A 13996-nucleotide genomic window follows, 5' to 3' on the forward strand; every position below is an offset into this window, starting at 1 on the left:
AGGTTTTATTCATTTGTGTGACATTTTTATTCTGTACCTCCTATGGATTAAACTCTTACAAAGTCCCTGCCCACAAAGAACTTCCCTTCTAGGTGGGAAACATGAAAAGACAGATCAAATGAAATGGACAATTACAATACAATATGAACATGATGGATGTTCTAATACAATAAAATCACTTCAGTAGTTAAGGGAGCATACAAGACATGACTCTAACCTAGTCTTGGAGAATCAGCAAAGACTTTCACTGAGTTGGCTTTAAATTGTGACATGAAGAGAGTAGGAAGTATATCAGTCAAGAATAGAAGGGAGATTATTTCAGACTGGGGAAAAGAATGAGAAAGCCTGGGAAGTGAGAGATGGGAGAGGGAGAAGGGAGGGGGAGAGAGAGACAGAGGTTACTTACTTGTCAGAAAGGGAAAGTAAGTTAGGAAGCAAGGACTAGGAAAGGGAGCGGTGGGGAAGGCAGGGAAAGAGGACATGTAAAAGTAGAGTTTTGTAAAAACATGTCACGGGGTTCACTAGGTGGACAACGAGAAGCACTGCCCTTGTTGTAAACAAAGAGGGGACAGGATCTGATCTTTGTCTGGAAAGAATAATCTGGCTGCCATCCAGAGAGTAGATGGGAGAGTAGTAATAAAAGGCAAGCGGTATTAGGAAATCGCCCCAGTAATCCAGGTGAAAGATGAGGCCCAAACAAGGTAGTGGCCAGAAAAATTAATGGAGTTGGGGAATGTTTTGGCATCAAAATGGCAGAACTTTGGGACTGTCTTCATGACAGATGACCTGTCAAGGCAGATATCGAATAGGGTACCTGTGGCAGGTGGGTGGTATCCTTGCAACTGATCTTTATTGTTCTGTAAAACCTACTGAAATCCTTTGGTTATGTAAATATCCAGAGGAGAAGGCATCCATTATTCAGTGTGGGAAAATACACTTGAATACCATGCTGCTTCCCAATGTTCAAAGTTAAGGAGACCTGTAAACGTAGGCCAGGAATACCTCTTCAAGAACTTGCAGTAGACATGGGCAGTGACATCCTATAAACAGGACTGAAGCAAGGGGGTTGCTGAGCAGCCACTGAGACAAGGGTTTTGAGTTTATGGGGAAGGGCTGGTTGGGGCACAGTCTGTGGCTGGTGCTGGACCCTCCTTCATGCTGGTGCCTGATAGGGCATTCCTCAAAACCAGAGATGGGTGCTTGACCAGTCTTTCCAGCAGTCAACCGTTCAGGACCTGTTTACAGCAGCAAAATTGTGTGAGAAGTCTTTCAGATACCAGTTATCTAGCTGGTTCCCCACTTACATGAAGAATCAAAACCATCCTTCCCAGCCTGATCCCACTCCTTGGATTGAGGAATCCCTGGAGGTCTTGGTCAGTTATGGGGAGATGTGATATAAAGGGAGGAAGTGGACTTGCTGCTACCAGGAGGGGTGGAGGCTTGAATGTATACTTGTTTATGTCTGTATTTCCCCCGTGATGGTGAAACAGGTGATACTGGTTCCATTTGGGGGTTAGGAGTGAGGAGAAGGAGGAGTCAAGGATGTTTCTTACGATTTTGTTTTGGGATCTGCGTCAACAATAACACCATCCCCACATGTAGGAAATTTATTTCCTATCCCTGTTCTACACTTGGCCAGGCTTTAGGCTTTTATGGCTCTATCAAGACACTGGACAATAACTAACATTTGCACAGTACTTTATCATTTATCAGGAGCTTGCACAAATATTACCAGATGCGCTGCTTTCCAGTGCCCTGAGAAGTCCACTAGGCAATCCACTATTTCTCTTTTTCATAATAAGGAAATGAAAGCTCAGAGAGATAGAATGAGTTGTTCAGGGGCGCCTGGGTGGCTCAGTGGTTTGGGCTGCTGCCTTCGGCTCGGGTCATGATCTCAGGGTCCTGGGATCGAGCCCCGCATCGGGCTCTCTGCTCCCCAGGAAGCCTGCTTCCCTCTCTCTCTCTGCCTGCCTCTCTGCCTACTTGTGATCTCTGTCTGTCAAATAAATAAATAAAATCTTTAAAAAAAAAAAAAAAGAATGAGTTGTTCAATGTAATACAGCTAAGAATTCCAGCTCTGAATCCATTTCTTATAATTTAGTTGGATACTTGTTCATTTATATATCCATTTTTAATTTTTTTTAAAAATACATGCATATATGTGTGTGTATACATATATATATATATATTTTATATTTAAAGATTTTACTTATTTACTTGTCAGAGAGAGAAAGAGAGAGCACAAGCAGGGGGAGCAGCAGGCAGAGGGAGAGGGAGAAACAGGCTCCCTGTTGAGCAGAAGGCCCAACACAGGGCTCAGTCCCAGGACCCTTGGATCTGAGCCTTAGACAGATACTTAACTGACTGAGCCATCCAGGCGCCCCTGTTCTTTATTTATTTCATTTTTAAAAAAAGATTTTATTTATATAATTGACAGAGAGAGAGATCACAAGCAGGCAGAGAGAGAGCAGGAAGCAGGCTCCCCGCTGAGCAGAGAGCCCCATGCAGGGCTTGATCCCAGGACCTAAGATCATGACCTGAGCCAAAGGCAGAGGCTTTAACCCACTGAGCCACCCAGGTGCCCTCTGTTCTTTCTTTCTTTCTTTTTTTTTTTTTTTTAAAGATTTTATTTATTTATTTGACAGAGAGAAATTACAAGTACATTGAGAGGCAGGCAGAGAGAGAGAGAAGGAAGCAGGCTCCCTGCTGAGCAGAGAGCCCGATGCGGGACTCGATCCCAGGACCCTGAGATCATGACCTGAGCCGAAGGCAGCGGCTTAACCCACTGAGCCACCCAGGCGCCCCTGTTCTTTATTTCTTATACAAGTATTTATTGGGTACTTCCTAGACCAGTTACTGGGCTAATCTCCAGAGATACAAAGATGTACATGGTAGGGTCCTGCCCTGAAGGCTTGGCACAGGCAGATGTGTTCATAGGTAGGAAAAATGCAAGCAGATTTCTCCAAGAGAGTAGACGTGTTGTAAGGGCCCAGAGAAATTCACACGAGTCAGCTCCATTTTCCCAGAGGGGTATTTTAACTGTCACATAGATGACACGTAGGAGATGTCAGGTGGCGGGGAAAGAAGGACACTCCAGGCAACTGCTTTCCCTTATTGTGTGTTCCATGGTTCTCGGATTTCAAAATCTTGGATGTCATTGAGAGAAGTGTAAAGTTAATGAGACTGAGTTATATCTTTTATGAAAAATTTGGGAGGAGAGAGGCAAAGATTGAATTGAGGGAGAACATTGTTTTGTACAAATGGTTAGATTTAATGAATAAATTCTTCCTTTAAAGATCTTTTTTTTAAAGTCAGTTACGCAATAGAAGGAATTATGTTTCTAAAGTGGGTAATTATCTCTATTGTATTTCACAGTTTGAACTCAGAATACTACGCATTCCTTCAAATTATAAGGTAGGGGAAATGGAAGTTTCATAACTAACAAATAGAAAAGTGCAGTTGTTCACCAGGGTAGCATTAAAAATCTCTTGTTAGAGCAGGTGAAAGTATGGTTGGTCCTTTTGATCCTTAATGGAAAATACTGTGACATTTCTATGGGAAGAGAAGTTCTAAAGTTAGACCTTTCTATCCTCATTCAATTTGAACACTACTCCTTTCGAATGTTAAATGGTATAATGTGTCACCAATTTCTATTGAACTAAATGTCTTCTGAATCTTCCTGCCTCATAATTTGTCGTTTTTCTGTACTCCCATACCCATCTCATTGCAACAGCTCATGGGCAGTAGACCCACCAGCTGGCCTCCCAAAGCCCTTCGCCGGTTCCTGCACCATCACTACTCCATAGAGGAAGACGTCTCCATTATACCAACTCTGCACAGTGTTCACGTGTCTTTTCCCTTTAAGCTAGGAATCGAATTACTTGGTTGTTGTTAGGAAAAGTAAGAAGAGCACTTTTACATATGGTGAATGAAACTTGGAGGAAACAGAATAGGATCGAGACTGATCTATTTCCAAGGCAAAAAGCACTGTCGGAGACACTGTACATGACTCCTGTGGTGTAGGACAGAGACACTGCTGCAGGCAGAGCCATCTGGGAGTCAGTCTTGGCTGTGAGCCTAGCAGTACACTCTTCCAGGGCAGCCCACCTGCCTTCTCTCTAGAATGTGAACACCTAGACCTTTGTCTCAGTAAATGCTGGTTGAATGAATGAGGCCATGGAACAAATCTAACCTGTCTGGTTCAGTCTCTTTGCCCCTTGGAAGCATTTCTTTGAAGACTTATCTAACCCTCGAAATCTATTGTTCCTGGAATGGCCACTGTCTTTTCACTCGAAATACCTCCCTGGATGATCTCACTCACTCAAATGGTTTGATCTATCATCTATTTATTGGTAAATATTAAACTTAAAACTTGGAGTCTCTTTGTCTCCTTCTGCCTCTCCCTCCCCTTCTCCTCCTCCATTCTTGTTTTCCGTAATAATTGATCCATTACATTCCCAAGAGTTCACCAGGTGCTTCAAGTAATCTGTGAACTCCAGGGGCACCTGGCTGGCTCAGTCTGTAGAGCAGGTGGCCCTTGATCTCAGGCTCCTGCGATTGAGCCCCACATTGGGTCTACAGATTACTTAAAAAAGAAGTAAGTAAAAAAGCAAAGGCACAGAAAAAAAATTCTTTAAATTCTTTAAAAAATTCTTTTAAAAACGTTTTTAAAAAAAAAATCTGTGAGCTCCTGAAAACCACCATGGAATATAATTTCCCCTGTTAAATGTGTGTAGAGGATAGAAGAGAGACAAAACAAACACAAAACAAAAACCCAACATAACACAAAGCAAGCAAAACCCATGTCCCTCCAAGGTCTTCAGCCGGGGTTCTTCTGTGTCCTGGCCTTTCTTCAGCCTAGTCCGTTCTCCTGTCCAGCAAACAGCTTCTCAGATTCTTGCCTCCGCCTCATTCTTTTTTCCTACCTCCACTTTTATCCTTCATTATTTCACATTTTATTTACTATGATAAACTGTCTGTCTCCATGACTTTGTTGTATTTTTTTTTTTATTTCTCTGTTCTTACAGATTAGTCTCCCTAGAAATCTGTTTTTCTCATGATATCTTCTTCCTTCTTGGCAACTTGCATAGAGCAGCTCTGTGCTGTGTTCTAGCTCGAATGCATTTTCCCTCCAGATACCCTGAGTCTGCCATCCATGGGCCTTATGTCATCTGGGAACCCACCTTTAGACTTGCACAGCCTAACTTGTAACTACTAGCTACATGTATGCTTGAACCCTTGAAATTTGACCTGTAGTCCCAAGGAATCGAACTTTTATTTAATTTTAATTGATTGACATTTAAATTTAAAAACTGAAGCAGTTTTGTCAAGGTAGATGCGAATATTAACAAAATGATCATTGGTATTTGATTCAGTTACTGGAAAACTTTAAAGTATGTTTGGAACAACTTCGGTATGTGAATTCATCTTTTCAGTTACAAATCCTATAGTATCTAAATACAGATCAAATATTTCTGATAAATTTAGCATCCAAGATATGAGATATGCTCTAAGTGTAGAATACACATGAGATGTCAGAGACTTCGTATGAGCAAAAGAATGTCAGGTATCTCAATAGTTTTTGTATATTGAACTTTGTATATTGAAATAATATTTTGGATATATCACATTCCAGAAAATATATTTTTAATATGAGTTTACAGGTATACTACGTCATTTTATTGAGCTTCCTAGTGTATGTTTCACACAGTGAAAATTTGTGGCAACCAAGCCCACATTGAGAAGTCTGCTGATGCCATTTTCCCAGCAGCCTTTGCTCACTTTGTGGCTACATTTTGATAATCCTCGCGATACTTCAAACCTTATCATTATGACTGTACTTGTTATGGTGATCTGTGATCAGGAATTATGGCTTGCTGAAAGGTCAGATGATGGTTAACTTTTTTTAGCAATAAAGTGTGTTGTAATTAAGGTATGTACTTTTTTAGACCTTATGCTGTCACGTGCTTAACAGACTACACTATAGTATAAACAGAACTTATATATATACTGGGACCAAAAAATTTATGTAACTCACTTTATTGTGACCCTTGCTTTATGGTCTGAAATGGAACCCACAATGTCTCTGAGATATGCCTGTAATCTATTGCAGTTTGCTTTTTTTTTTTTAATGGAGCTACTAGAAAATTTTAAATTACATTGTGGTATGCATTATATTTCTATCAGACACTGCTGTTTTAGAGCAATTAGGCCATTTTCCTTATTCTCCCCTCCCTTCAACTTAAAATTTCCAGGTCAGGCTAAATTTTTATTATTTCCTACAGCTACCCTCTCCCCTATCTTCAAAAATAACTCATACTTGTAAGATAATCTATTGAAATGAATGGCTTAGAAAATGTGATCCAGGCTTCCACCCCCATTCAAGAGTTTTCTAATCTTGTTCTTTGCATCTGGGACATCTTTGTTTTCATTTCCAAAGTCTTTATTGTCCTTTGGGTCCAACATGGGTGACCTGCCTTACCCCTGTGCCATCCTTGACCATTTGCCATGGGTGGGTGTTTCTTATCTTTTAATGCCCAGAGGACTTAGAGTTGGTTTCCACATCCTAAGACTCATTGCCATACCCCTTACTGCTTTGTATCACTATGGTTTCTTACATGTAAATCATCCCTTCCCTTCTAGAAAGTTTAGTCATTTGAGTTAGGCATCATGCTTTCTCTCTTCTTTGACACACCTACCAGATCTGAACTATTTTTTTTTTTTTAGCAACACAGAGGCTCAGTAAAAACCAGTTGATTAATAAATCAGTGTGGAAAAATTCCATATAGTTGAAGCACACCCTTACTGAGTTTCCAAATACTAAATTTGGCAATTTTAATTAATTAAAGAAATATATTTGTATTTTCAAAGCTGTACCTTGGTGGAAACAGAGCTTGCCATCAAGTCAGCAAAGTAAGGCTTTAGTTCTAGCTCTGCCTCTGTGGGCACGTGGCCTTGGTAAGTGTACTTCACCTTTCTGTAGCTGACTTGCTTCACTTAGACAACAGATTAGCTCATCTAGCTCATCTCTAAGGTATATGGCAAATTATATAGTTTATAAGTCTGTGCTTGAAATCTTTCTCAAATGCCATACACAGTACTCTGAATTTTTTAAAATGGAACATGCTGAACAGATATTAGCAGTTTTTAAAATGTCAGAGTCATTATTAGAGATGTCAATTATTATGTACCGACAGCGTAAAGCAGCTAAGGGGTTATTGTGATATGTATGGCTGTTTACTCTCCAGAGCATGTGCTTCTCATTTTTTAATTAATGTCTGCTATTTGATTTCGTCTTTTAATGTCAGACTGTCACCTGTCACTTATTGGTGACACCAGTTCTGCCCGTATTAATACCTTCCCTGTACTCATGCCACCTAACTTGGGACTTGGAACCTAAAGTGATTTGGGAAAACCCAGGAATGATAAGCTCATCTGACTTACATCTGAAACTGGTCCTTTCATCCCTCAGCAGCCATGCATCGGGTGCCTATACCTGTGTGCGAGGCACCAGATGGTACAGGGGCTAAAGAAAGAATAGTTTACGCACCGTCTTAACGCACTTGGGGGACTTCCCAGTGAGAAACATATCTAAACATTGGTGCAAGGGCTTCTGCAGGCCTTTTTCTTCATTTCTTATTTTCCAGCCGCTTTTCTGATGGCTGCATCTCCCAGACAAGTCACCTGCAGGTAATACAGAGCTTAATAGTGACAGTGGCAAATCAACACAGTGAGGAATTCTCCCAGGAATATGCAGAGACAAGTAACACAGGACAGAAAGTGCAGAAATAGACTCCATGTTTATATAGGAACTGGCTTTATATAGAAGTGATTTGCTTAAACAGAGAGAAAAGGAGAGTTGTTTATTGCCTCATTTAATCCTTACAACAAGCTTGTGAGCCAGGTAACATTATTCTCCGTATTTTATAGATGGGATAAGGAAGAGATTCACAAGTCTTGGTGGTAGATCTGGGAGAAAGTGTATTCTCTTTGTTCTGTTACTACCTGTCCTCAATACTGGGTTATTTATGTGGTAAAAAATCTGAACTCTTCCTAGTGCTCAAAGGAAGCAAATAGAAAATATTCTTAACCAGTTTTCAATGTTACCCCCCAGGGATATTTAACAATATCTAGAGACATTTCTGGTTGTGACAAGTGTAGTGGGAGGGTTGTTATTGACATCTAGTGGGTGGAGACCACAGAGGCTGCTAAATATCCTGCAACACAGGACAGCCCCTGAGAAGGATCTGGCCCAAAACATTAATAATGCCAAGGTTAAGTAACCCTGCAGTAGATAAAAGAAAACTCTTAGTCCTTCACTGGTTCTGTATATTCGTTTAAAATAAATAATGTATTCAAAGTCTGTTTTTCATTCCCTTGGGGGGTGGGTCACACCATACTGAAGCAGGAAACAAGTGGGAGGAAGGTGGGAAAAGGCTTCTTTTTTTTTTTAATTTATTTGACAGGCAGAGGTCACAAGTAGGCAGAGAGGCAGGCATAGAGAGAGGAGGAAGCAGGCTCCCTGCTGAGCAGAGATCCCAATGCGGGGCTTAATCCCAGGACCCTGGGATTGTGACCTGAGCTGAAAGCAGAGGCTTTAACCCACTGAGCCACCCAGGCGCCCCAGGAAAAGGCTTCTTATGCTTAGAAATACTGGAGACATTTTCATTTTATCTTTCCTATAGGAATATAAGTAAAAGCTAAAGATCCACTATATATCTACAGTCGACATTACTAATATTTGCCATCAAGATTTCCAAGCCTCCTCTTTTTGGTTGGGTGCACATGCCCTCTTGAAGTTAAATGTAGTCATACGACTAAAATGTGAGTTGTGGATGGAAGCCAGTTTATGATTTTCCATGTTCTCTTCCTAGGCCACAGCAATCGCAGGAGTATATATTGGGATGGAGAAACCGTAAAATCTAACCAATGTGGAAAATTGTGCCAGCACATGAGGAACAGCAATCCTGCCCAGTCTCCCAGATCTCCTAAAGACTTTGAGTAAGACATAATCTTTTGTTGTGTTACACAAGTGAGAATTTTCGGATTATTACTTAAGCATATTCTAACTTATCCCAATATACCTGAGTTAATGAGCAAGTACTCTGGAATTCTTGAACACAAAAACTTCTGGGTTGTTACTTTTGCCTTGGGAAACAGGATATATTAGTATTTCATATACATATTCATTCCCACTGTTTTGTCAAATTCTGATTCACACTGAGGTCCTAGAAAGATGTTAGTCTCTATAAAGGCTTTAAGCACCAGGTGTTCTCACATATAGTTGTTGGGTGGGTATGTGAAAGAATATTTTTTTAGGCTTTGGAAATACACCTTATGTTTGAAATGATTTCTTTTGGCATTAGAATATATTCTGATTTGTGACATCCCAAGTTTGATGACTTTTACCTGCTTATTATATAAATTCTCTTATGTAAGCTATAAGGTAGATTTTATTTAGTTTCCTGAATTTCTAGATTAAAAATTAGGAAAATTCTAGTACAGTGATAATCAGCTTCTTCCTCTTTTCTTCCGATCACTTTACTCTTTCTTTCACCGTTATTTTTTTTTTAAGATTTTATTTATTTATTTGACAGAGAGAAATCACAAGTAGGCAGAGAGGCAGGCAGAGAGAGAGAGAGAGGAGGAAGCAGGCTCCCTGCTGAGCAGAGAGCCCGATGACTTTCACCGTTATTTGAATCAAAACCATACCATTATTTCTGGGACCTTTTGGAAAGGGTACACCTTTTTTTTTTTTTTTTTTTTTTTTTTGGTAACTTAAGGATCTGAAGATGAAAGACCAGTCTTTTCTATTAATGTTAGCATCAGGACTTTTGTAATGTTCCTTTATTTTCTACAGTCCAATGTGATTTTTGCCAACCCCTTCTATAAGTGTGTTCATTTTAACTTACACCTAACATAGTTATTACTGCATTTATTTACCTGCTCAAGAAGATTCACTTCATTGCCATCTTATAACTTTGTTGTATCAGCTGTACGTGTAACCCCAGGGTCGTCTGCCTGGAAATCGCCCAGTCTTTCTGCCTTATGGGAATTGCGTCCCTTTTCCCTTGGACGTCAAGTAAACTGTCCTGAGACACAATACCTCAGGTGGGAGAAAATCTAACGTGCCAATCAACGTGTCTGAGCGGTTCTCCGCATCTGACTTTCTTGTGGTCAGTCCATGGCCTCTTTCGTGGTCACGCCCTGCACCCTGGCAGCTGCTGTCTTCTCTCCGTACTGCCTTTGCAGTCTCCATCGCTGCTTTACCTCTGGCTTGGATTACTGTTCTGCACCGACCCAGAGTGCTTCCGGGACAGATCTTTTTAGAGGGTTTAGGGGGAATAGAGGAGGATCATGACACAGAATAGTCAAGACTCGCCCTATAAAATGGAATCACAGGCACTCCAGTTCTTAAGAATCCCTTGACCGGCCCTTATCACTGGGAATTGCTCAGTGGGCTTCTCTTCTCCGGCCCCAGCATGGCCCCCCCGATACTGGGCTTTCTTTCATTATTACACTCTCTTCACATGGCCCCTCCCCTCGTTTCTCAGGGCCCTCCTCACTCTGTATCCAGGTCTCCCTAGAAACCCATAGTTGCCCTTACTCTAGCATATACTGTCATTTGACTTTTCCAATCTTTAGGGCAACCCTGGTCCTACCTATTCATTTTATAAGCTTCAGCCAGACACTCTGCCAAACAAAGGCCATCTACTCTGGGCAGACACGCTTCAGGAGCATGTTTTCAGATTAGCCTTTTCTTTCATCTGTCACACTGTTAAAAATGAAAGCCCCCAATTTCTCAGTGAGGAGGCAGCAACATAAAGCATCAAGGCATTTACAAAGCCTGAGAAGGAGTAGATGGCTTGGTGGGCAACAGCAGCAGGTGAGAGTCCGCTAGGTTGTGCAACTACAGCTGGTGGGATCAGAGCGGTCAGGGCGCCATGGAATGGAGGCTGTTGGGAAGTATCATGTGGGCAGAAGGTTATTATTGAAAAGTGTAAGGAGCAGAACATCACACTTAAAACCAGAATGATCACTCTGGCTTCAGTCAGAGGGCCACAGTTAGTGTGGAATCAGAGAGAACAGTTATAAGACTTTTGCTCCAAAAGGAAACCTAAAATGCCTGGGGCGAGGCAGGACAAGGGTAGTGGGGAGAAATGGATTTGAAGCTATCAAGAAGGTGGGATTAGGGATGCCTGGGTGGCTCAGTTGGTTGGACGACTGCCTTCGGCTCAGGTCATGATCCCGGAGTCCCGGGATCGAGTCCCACATCAGGCTCCCAGCTCCATGGGGAGTCTGCTTCGCTCTCTGACCTTCTCCTCGCTCATGCTCTCTCTCACTGTCTCTCTCTCAAATAAATAAATAAAATCTTTAAAAAAAAAAAAGAAGGTGGGATTATTAAAGCTGGATGGGCAGATGAGTCAGTGGGACCTGGCTTGAGCAGTTTAAGGGGTGATGGTATGCCCTGTGAGATCAGGGGCTGAGGGAGGAGGAGCACTTTGGGGTGAGGATGGAGAAGCTGAGGGATCCGGTTATGCGTGGTTAGTTTGAGGTACCCTCTTGTCGGTGTTGAGTCGGCAGCGGTGGACTCACAGGTGCTGGCACCTACACACTTATCAGACTTGGTTTTAAATATTCTTGAGGGTCATGAGATTGCCAAAGCACAGACATAAATCAAGAGAAGAAGGAGTGGTGTTTCAAGTGAATCACATGGCCCGTGGGCAAGATGCACACATCTACTTTAAAAAAATTTTTAAATTTCAATTCAATTTAATTAACATATACTGTATCATTAGTTTCAGAGGTAGAATTCAGTGACTCGCCAGTTGCGTACAGCATCCAGTGCTCGTCACCCCAAAGCCCCTCCCTCAGGCCCCTCTCCCAGTCACCTCATCCCCCTACTCACACATCTACTTCTTGAGGAATGAGGAGAATTCAAGAAGGTTGGGCTCTGAGACAAAGGGGGGAAAGTCACGGCTAGTAGGATGAGAAGGAGGAGGCAATAAATACAACGGAGACAGGTGGGGTTTGAGTGGCCCGAGCGACACACAAAACCACTAGAAAGTCAGGGCTGGGGCTGGCTTAGGGAAACTAGTCTGTTTTGCCAAACTGCTGCCTTTGATTTCTTAGCTCTGTTAAATGGGGTGGAACTGAGAAGCAGGCCCTGGCATTTTGAGTTTGCTCTACTTTCTACAAAGCGCCCTGTCAAAGTTGGCAGAGGCAGGTAGCTCTGTAATAATCTGCAAAGGCATGGAGGTGACTAATACACTTGGAGAAACAGGATAAAATCTAACCCACATCAGTAGAATTATAACTTTGTTGTCTCTACATGCTGTTCGTGAAAAACAAGCATGGTATTTGAAGCCAGAAACATGCTAAATTTGCACTTCTTCGTTTAATTTTTCTTATTTTAATTTTGCTGATGTCTCTGTGATGTTCCCCACCACCCTCCATCTCCCCAAAATCTTGGCAAGCTTCTTCTCCTTCACACTCCTTTGCCACCCCCCCCCACCAACTCCTGTGCCTTGTACACACACCCAAAGAATTATTATTAGGTAATTTAACTCAAAAAGTCATTTCAGAATGTGATTTCTTTTTTGGTGAAGAAACACATGGTGATCATTTTAAAATTTTGAGTGGCTAAAGGAATTTCTGAGGTCTTTAAGACCACTGATTAAACTGGAGTCTTGTTCTGCACTAACATATGCCAGCACCAAGTTCATTGCTGAAATCCAAGTACCATCTGTGCTTGGCCCTAGCACCATACATGCCTATGGTTAGTTGACAGGTCTCGAAATCCTTGGTTGATCTGCACATCTTGTCCTTAAGAATAAAAATCTCGGGGGTACCTGGATGGCTCAGTTGTTAAGCATCTGCCTTCAGCTCAGGTCATGTTTCCAGGGTCCTGGGATTGAGCCCCACATCGGGTTCCCCACTTGATGGGAAGCTTGCTTCTCCCTCTCCCACTCCCCCTGCTTGTGCTCTGTCTCTCGCTGTATCTCTCTCTGTCAAATGAATAAATAAAATCTTTTAAAAAAAAAAAGAATAAAAATCTCTCCCTTTAGGGGATCTTGAGCCTGAATTGTTCAACAAAATCCTTTTGGTGTACATAAAACAGTAGATTTCTTAGAGTCCAGAGACAAATTTATGAGGTTGGAACCACAGTGTGGCCCAGCTGACTCTTTTCTACCAACTCAAACATCTTGGCCTTAAAAATGAAGCTTAGTTTTCATATACTGATGTGAAGAAAATTTATTCAAGTCTTAGCACTACCTAGATCAGAAGATACCAGCTCCAGTGTTCCAATTTTTCTAGGGTTTCTTGTATTTGATGCATACTAAATCCTTTCTTTCTGAACTATATCTCTAATGCTCATAGTAGAAACTGTTGCCTGGTGACTTTAAAGGGAAGGGTTGATTGACTGAGGCCTGTACATTTTTTTAAAGATTTTATATATTTATTTCAGAGAGAGAGAGAGAGAGAGAGAGAGAGAGCATGAGTGGGGGCGGGGAAGGGACAGATGGAGAGGGAGAAGCAGGCTTCCCCCTGAGCAGGGAGCCCAACAGGGGGTTTCATCCCAGGATCATAGGATCACCTGAGCAGGAAGGCACAGGCTTAATGGGCTGAGCCACCCAGGCATCCTAGGGCCTGTATACTTTTTGGGTTGTTTAATTATACTTCAGCTTAGAAAACAAAAGAGGGTATCAAATCCAGTCATCTAACATCCTCATTCACCTGGTATTCCCAGGCCGAGGAAAGCAGACTTACTATCTCTGCCCGCTCGGTTGCTCTCCTCCCACATTCCTGTCCTGATGGAGAGTATGCCACCCACCTGGACGCCCAACTGAGGAGGATGGGAGTTTTCCAAGACATCTCCTGCTTCTTCACCAGACTCCAGATTCTCTTGGTTCTATCTCTACAATGTCTTACTTCTATTCTCTTGTCTGTTTTCCCACCACTTGAATGAAGGCCCCCACCATGTCTTACATTGTCT

At 41.9% G+C, this 13996-nt stretch overlaps 1 protein-coding gene across 1 annotated transcript in view; it reads left to right on the plus strand.

Moving 5' to 3' along the window:
- Positions 1-13996, plus strand: part of FANCB (FA complementation group B) — a 366354-nt gene that overhangs the window by 50090 nt on the left and 302268 nt on the right. Inside the window, exon 10 of the mRNA XM_082717012.1 lies at positions 8874-9000. Within this exon, the coding sequence (XP_082573138.1) occupies positions 8874-8918 (45 nt within the window). The 3' untranslated portion in view covers positions 8919-9000. The remainder of the gene's footprint in view (positions 1-8873; positions 9001-13996) is intronic.

Source organism: Mustela nivalis (assembly GCF_964662115.1).
Source record: "Mustela nivalis genome assembly, chromosome: X".
Classification (NCBI taxonomy): Eukaryota; Metazoa; Chordata; class Mammalia; order Carnivora; family Mustelidae; genus Mustela; species Mustela nivalis.